General features: G+C 38.3%; 1 protein-coding gene across 1 annotated transcript; it reads right to left on the minus strand.

Moving 5' to 3' along the window:
- Positions 1-1777: 1777 nt before the first annotated feature.
- On the minus strand, positions 1778-6541 carry LOC107707306 (macrophage mannose receptor 1-like). Its single transcript, XM_016511296.1, has 3 exons — positions 6487-6541; positions 6043-6396; positions 1778-2163 (listed from the first exon to the last, which is right to left on the minus strand). The coding sequence occupies exons 1-3, from the start codon at positions 6521-6523 to the stop codon at positions 1802-1804; spliced, it is 753 nt and encodes a 250-aa protein (XP_016366782.1). The 5' UTR covers positions 6524-6541; the 3' UTR covers positions 1778-1801.
- Between the last annotated feature and the right edge of the window lie 1150 nt (positions 6542-7691).

Below are 7691 nucleotides of genomic sequence, written 5' to 3' on the forward strand. Positions count from 1 at the left end.
GGGGGGGATCATTTTCAAGAAAAATACTTATTTTTGTCAGCATCCTACCTCCTGTAGTTTGTCTCCGTGCCTCTAGAGGTCCCCTGTTTTTTTCCTCTGCCTTAGCTCTTCCTCGTGTGGCCTTGTTAGCGTTATCCAAGTCACCTGCGCCTTGTTTTCCCCAGTGTATTTAAGTGGTGTATTTTTCCCTTGGTTCCTCACTCGGTTTTTGAGTCTTCGCCCTGTGTCTCCTGCCTGGTCTCGCTAAAGCCTCTCTAGCTACCCCAAGTAAGGTTTCCTGAGTTTCTTTCTTTGGTTGTAATTGTTCTCTGGTTTTGTTTTCTCCCCTCGTGGAGTTTTGTTTTCTCATGTGGTTTTTCCATTATTTTTGCTGTAGTTAATACCTCAGTCCGAGAAGACCTTTTGTTGTATTTTTCTTGCAAAGAAAATCTCAGAAATCTACGTTTGGGTCCAACATTACCACTCCCGTGGATTAGTCGTAGATCTCTCAACTACCACGCCAGAGACCTGAGTTCAAGCCCGGCGCGTGACAATTTGATCATTTATCAAATCATGATACTGCAACATAAACAGATTGAATTGTGTTCCCTTATCAAATTGACCCCTGTACACTTGTTGACCCCTTACCCAAGCCTACTACCCAACTAAACCTACCCATATCACCAAACCTGTCCCTAACCTGACCCGTATCACACCTAAACAGCAGCAGAAGTGTTGTGCATTAATAAAAGCTTTTAATCATTGTATAACATCTGTTAAAATCATTTGTAGATTTTCAATAAGTGCTTGATCATATTAATTTAGAAGTTTAATGACATTTGTAAGCATTTTAATTTACATGAAATGTTAATTATTAGGTAATGTTTAATACATTTATTAGTAAACATTAACAAGCACATTATTCTACACGTTTCTATATATGTGAATATATATGAACTAATGATCCATTAGGCCAGGGGTGGCGAACTCCGGTCCTGGAGAGCCGCAGCCCTGCAGAGTTCAGCTCCAACCCTAATTAAAATGCACCTGCCTGTAGCTTCCTATTAACCATTCAGACCTTTATTAGCTTGTTCAGGTCTGTTTGATTAGGGTTGAAGCAAAACTCTGCAGGGCTGCGGCTCTCCAGGACCGACGTTCGCCACCCCTGCATTAGGCATTAAATAATGTTTGTTAAAAATGTATTAATGAAAGTTATTATAAAGTGTTAGCAGAGATTCTTAAAACACATATAATACAGAAATTAATTAATATGATACTCAATTGCATTATTTAATTGTGCTTTGAAAAGTGTACATTATCTCATGATTAAACAAAGAAAATAAAAGTAGAAAGTTTTCTCTAATGATGACTAAATATGATGCCCTTATGACCTCTCACAGAATTAAAGAATAATCTCATATGTTTTTATTTACTAAATAAAACAAAGTACATGTTGAAAGAGTTTTGTAAAAGCTAAAAATATGTTAAGCAATTCTTGCCATTAAGGCTCTTAAAATGAAGCAAACAAACCCACAGGAATCACACTGATGCATCAACAGAAATTCATCCACCGGATGGAAAACAGACCCTCAACAGAACAAATCAGACAATTTACAGCTCAATTACAGTTTACTGAAGAATATATTTGAACTATATTAACAAACATCTGAACAGAAGATTTCTGCCTTTTTAACCCTCAGGTGTGACTGCCTGCTGAGTGTAAAATGATTACTTTACAAAGTGATGAATGAAAATTAAGTTAAAGGAAGTGAACACACAAGCACTTGTTTTCTTACATGAAAGCTCTGTGTATCTTTCACTCTTAATATCTGCTGCAGATGAAGTTGAGTTTGTCAGTTTCAGGACGGCTGATCCAGCGCTGATCTCCTCCAGACTGAACTGCTCCAGATCTCACTGTGTGTTCACAGTCCTCCTCTGATGTGCCGTTCCCTGGAGCCCAGTTCTGATAGCACACGGTCTCTCCACTCACCCAGAACCAGATGCCCACAGTGCAGGAGTGACGTAAACCCAACCACACCGCCGCAGTAGACGCCCGTTTAACCACGTTCATCACACGACGCTGAATCTCTTCTGAATGAACCGAGACCAGATCCACATGATTCTGTCTGCAGTATCTCAGAGCTTCAGACCACGTCAGATTCTCTCTGATCACAATCAGTTTATCTGGAAACCAAACAAAGCACAAGCAGAAACTAGAGAGAGACTCATCAAAAACAACATGCAGAACAAACACTGCATGAATTTGTCATGTCAGACGTGTAGCGGGAACTTTAAGAGATCTGGAGGTGATGGATGGATTGTGTGTGTTTTGTGAGGATCTGCTCACCTTCATGACACACAAAAGGATATGCGTTGGTGCAGGAGATGTCATGCCATTGTCCAAGAGGGTCATGTTTTACTGCTGTACAGTTTGCATTAATGTTAGGTTGAGTAGGATCCCAGTATCTGAATGAAGTGTTACTCTGATCTGACCACTGCCATGAGTCTCTGAACAGACCGATCCAGACAAATGATCCAGATGAGTGATTATCACTAATGATCTTCTTAACCTTCTCATTCTCATCCTGGTTTCTCACACTGACCAGATCAATGTGATTCTGTCTGCAGTATCTCTGAGCGTCTCTCCAATTCATCGTCTGATTGATAAAGACAAGTCCTGTGTTCGCTTTCAGGGTAAAAAAAGCAATGCTTAAGTATCTAAATAAACACAAACACACAGACACGCAATATAAATAAACCCTAAAATAACAGTGTGATGAATTTATAGTTGAGTCTGTATTTGAACAGCTTTGAAAGTAAGGATTTTGTGCCATTAAAGTTTGTAACTGTATAGACACATGCTCTATAAAAGCAGATAAAAGTTTGTTACTTATAAGTCTCATTCATTATATTGTTTTTTTCTCTTTCTTTCTTTCTTTCTTTCTTTCTTTCTTTCTTTTGTAGCAGGGTATTGGCTGGTCTCATGCCAGTTTTTTGAGCATATCAGTTCCCGTTTTAGTGAGTATAAAAACTCAAGTGGTTTGTTGGCCTGGTCTGCGTCACTATTGGTACCCGCTCATTGTGGACTCTGTTGTGAATGACGGTAGGTGTAGTGGAATCGTGTTTGAACTTGAACTTGTTTGAGATGTTAAAACTGGTATATGTGTGACCGCCAGGATAATTTGATGCACTTGCTATTTTTCTCTCTCTCTCTGATGTGCACTGACTGATTGCAATAGTTCCCAGGTAGGTTTCTTCATTTTAAAAAGAGATCTTTCTGTTAACAAGAGACTTACATGCTCATAGGTTTTATATTGTTGTATTGTAAGTGTCTGTAAGCATCTACCAAGTGCTGCTTTGCCTGGGTCTCATTTGGATTTATTTTCGTTATTTGCACAAGTTGTGTGTTGGTTTGTTACTTGTGTGGGGTGGAACCTGAGTGCCTCTGCTGGCCATGTCCCTCTTTTTGTATTTTCAGTGACTGTGTGTTTTATATTGTTTAGTGATTATCTACTGAGGATTTGTGGCATTAGTGTATTGGTTGAATGTTTTATATTCATTTTGTATTTAAAGTGACTTTTTTGTTTGTTTTGTTTTCGTTCACCCTGCCAGTGTCAATTAACCTTTGTGCCTGTCACGAATCCTGTGCCTGCCCTTCTGTTCGCTCACCACCAGAGATCATCCGCTCATTACGATGGACTCTTGCACCACACTACTATTGCACTTCACACCGGACTACATTTCCCATCATCCATTGCACTGATTACACACACAGCTGCAATCAATCAAACACCCTACATAAGACATGGACTTCCTCTTTCTCACTGCCAAGTATTGTTCAGCGTTTATCGCTCACCTAGTGATAGCTACATCATGGTGCCAGTTTTCTGCCCTGGTTCTTAGTTTCTAGTCATAAGCCGGGTTTCCATCCAAAGTTGCGAATTTAACTTATGCACAAAATTGGAATATCGCATAAAACATTTGCGAAAAAGCACTGTTTCCATCCAACGAGTCAGAGCGAACAAAATGGTCACTTCCTGATAAACTGGCAACAAATATCACTAAGTAAGAGAAGCCACTGAATATAATAATTCTCAGATATAACAAATTACTTGCGCTTTGAGTGAGCAGACGAAATACAATAAATGCGGTCTTGCTTTCGGAGGTGAATGTCAGCTGTTTGGGAACGTAGTCGTGGTAGACCGTTCTGGGAGGCAGTTATACAGAAATACTTTGACGACAGACTTTGCTCGGGCACTTCAGAATGACCATGACAACATTTCAGTTGCTGTGCAACTAAAGCGGTCCGCTGGTTAGTCAGGTTATGCTGTCCCATAGCTCAAAGTCACGTTACTTTTTTGAACGCTCATGCGGGATTTATTCGCAAAATGCGTTTCCATCTCCCATTATCCGCATTAACCCTTTTTCGCACAAGTCAAAAACCAACTCAAGCGAGCGTAAAAACTTTTTTGCGAATTAAGGGATTTTTATTCGAAATTTGCCATTTCCATCACTCGTTTCTCATGCGATACTTCAAAATGCGCATTAAAACAGGGTGATGGAAACATAGCTAATGTCATAGTCTTGTCTTGCCTGCTTTCCCGTGTCTGGATTCTTGCCTGTGTATTTTGTATTACCCTTTTGTCTTGCCGTTCGGACTATGTTTGCACCTTGCCTGGATTATTGCTCGTGTTGTCGGATTACCCCTCTTGTCAAGCTCTCTGGATATTGTCAGCCGCCGATCGACCACGCCTGTTTTGGATTACTCTTTTGTCTTGCCTGTGTTGTACCTGTGTTGTTGTCTGACCCTTGCCTGTTTTATGACCACGCCTTGAAATAAAGTCTTGCATATGGATCCGCACGTCTCTCGTCTCGTTCGCCCCGTAACAGTGCCCTTGTGTAGGGCTGTATTTCCTTGTCTACTCCAGGTGGTGCAGTTGAGTACTATTTTATGTTATTTGCTCCTTTTGTGTATTTTCTAACTTTACCCTAACTGACCACGTGCCTTTCTTTCTTTTTTTTTTAAATGTTCTTCTTAAATTTGTTTCTTGGACATGTCATAATAAAACAAAATACAGGAAGACAACACCATAAATACAAACCAAACATCACAAAAAACAAACAAGAGTGTGGGTGTGAGGTTGTGTATGTGTATATCACTTGCATGAATCTAAATACATGTGTAAAGCAGAGTGTTTGAACAAGAAGAGAGAAAAACAATGTGTGTGTGTGTGTGTGTGAGTAAAATAAATAATGATTTATTTAAATGATTTTAAACTTGATCAAAAGAATCGGAAGAACTTAATAAATAAATGAGAAAAAGGGAGGTAGGGGGATGTACTCTGGTAGTAAAATAATAGTGATCACAAAACATGCAAACTATACTGTACTTAAGGGTATATAATAGTATTTCCATAATTATGTCAACAATAATAACAATATTAACAATACTACTGCTTCTACCACCTTCTTCTTTATCAGCAGTAATAATAATAGTGATAATAATGAATCATTAAAAAATATTTACATTAATGTCCAAATTAGTTTAATGTTTAAAGAATCATCAGAACTTGCCAGAAATGTTTTCAGTGGATAAAAAAAAAAAATCAAGATATCAAGTATGATTAAATGTGTCACATAAGTTATGTCCTTACTCAGCTACTTAGTGGTTTTACTTTGTTTTCATTGTGCCACTACATTGTTATGATTATGAATATTATTATGAGATAATATTCTAGATAATATAAATCTAGAGCTGCTAGATTATAATCTGATCTCTGTCTTTCTGTTTATTTTTAGTTAACAATAGGTTTGTCAGATATAACTGCCACAACAAAGAACTATTACTATTATTACTAGTACTAGAATTATTACTAGTACTAGAGACAAGCCACAACTCTTCTCTGTCAACTGATCAGCAGTGGGACTAAGCAGACTTAGTGATGGCTAAAGATTTGCTAGTTCATATTCATAATTTCTCGAGTGTTTGCCTCTGAATTAAAAGGTTCTCTCACCCCCTGGTTGAAAACCCCTGGGCTACATACATTAGGTGTTTGTACTCACTCTTGTTGCAGATAAAATGCTGGGAAACACTACATGGAAAATCATGCCATTGTCCATTTCTCATCACAACACAATAACTGCTATCTGGTTGTCCAGTCGCCCAGTTCAGATAGAGCGCAGGTTCACCTGAAGACCACTGCCATTTATTGCGACCTGTCCTCTGCAGCCCAATCCAGATATACTGAACACTTCCACCATTCACACTCTTCTTCAGCTCGTTCATGTCGTTCATGTTGTCAACGGTGGCCAGATCTGTGTAATTCTCTCTGCAGTATCTCTGAGCTTCAGTCCAGGTCTTGTTCTCATTTATAAAGTGATACTGACGCTGAACACATTCAGATACGGAGCAGAGAGCTGTGAAAGAGAAGCTTTGCTTTAATGCTTTTCATAACGGGATCAAACCTAATGAAACTATAAACCATAAATAAAACCACAAACACTCACCAATGAGAAGAAGAATGAAATATAGAGTTTGCTCCATTTCTGAGGAAGAATAAGAGAGTAAAACACATTGTAATAATAAAAAAAAAAACATTTTAATAGCAGAACACAACTCACAATCATTTAGACATTATTAACATCTCAAAAGTCTAATTCTAGTTAAAGAATGAAGATGTGAGTTGTTCTTACTTTAGTCGTGTGTTTCTGTCCTGAGTCTGATGTTTCTTTCTGCAGCTTAAAACTATTTGATTATTATATCTGCTCTCATCCGTCATCCAGCACGTCACTTTATTTGTATATTACTCTAAACAAAAGCCCTTTACATTTTTCTTCCTCGTTCTCACATGTCCACATTTTACTCTGTGTTGGTATAGAACTGGAGGGCCAGAGCCCTGCAGAGTTTTGTTCCAACCCTGCTCCAAAACACATCCCAGGTAGTTTTCAAATAAGCCCGAAGGACTTGATTAGTTGAATCAGGTGTGTTTAATTAGGGTTGAATCAAAACTCTGCAGGGCTCCGACCCTCCAGGAACTGAGTTTGTCACCCCTGTTCTATACTGTGGAGTATTATATTTCCACAGCGGCTTAGCATTTGCATTTCTTTCTCTTATCATTTGTTTTCCCTTTTCTTTCATCCTTGATCATGTCAGTGATCAACAGCATTTTCCGCGTCCCAAACTAAACACAATATTTAAGAAATGATTTTTCTGAATTTGTAGAGCTATGCACACAGTGTAATGACCAACAATGAACACATGCAAAGAAAAGAAAAGAAAAGAAAAGAAAAGTATGGTGCCCGTAAGGTGACATGTTCGGTTCACTTAGTTTTGTCGTGGCCACGAGATATTAATTTGAGGGAACGTCATATTAACTCGTGGGAACGTGATATTATGTCGTGGCCACGAGATCATTTTGTCGAGGTAAGGACATCCTTATGTCGTGGCCTTGAGATGCTATGTTGAGGGAACGACATCCATTTCTCGTGGCCACGACTTCTTATGTTGAGGGAACACATATTTTTCTCGTGGCCACGAGTTTAATGCGTAAACAAACCTACTTGACCATAGCATCCCGGGATTATAAAAAATGGATAAAACATTTTTATTAACATGAAACATTTAATTTAATATTTGTATATTATTATTATTATTATTATTATTATTATATTAACTTATTAGGGCTATATTTTTATATTTATTGTTATATATG

Source organism: Sinocyclocheilus rhinocerous, unplaced genomic scaffold (assembly GCF_001515625.1).
Source record: "Sinocyclocheilus rhinocerous isolate Xijiao unplaced genomic scaffold, SAMN03320098_v1.1 scaffold114, whole genome shotgun sequence".
Taxonomy (NCBI): domain Eukaryota; kingdom Metazoa; phylum Chordata; class Actinopteri; order Cypriniformes; family Cyprinidae; genus Sinocyclocheilus; species Sinocyclocheilus rhinocerous.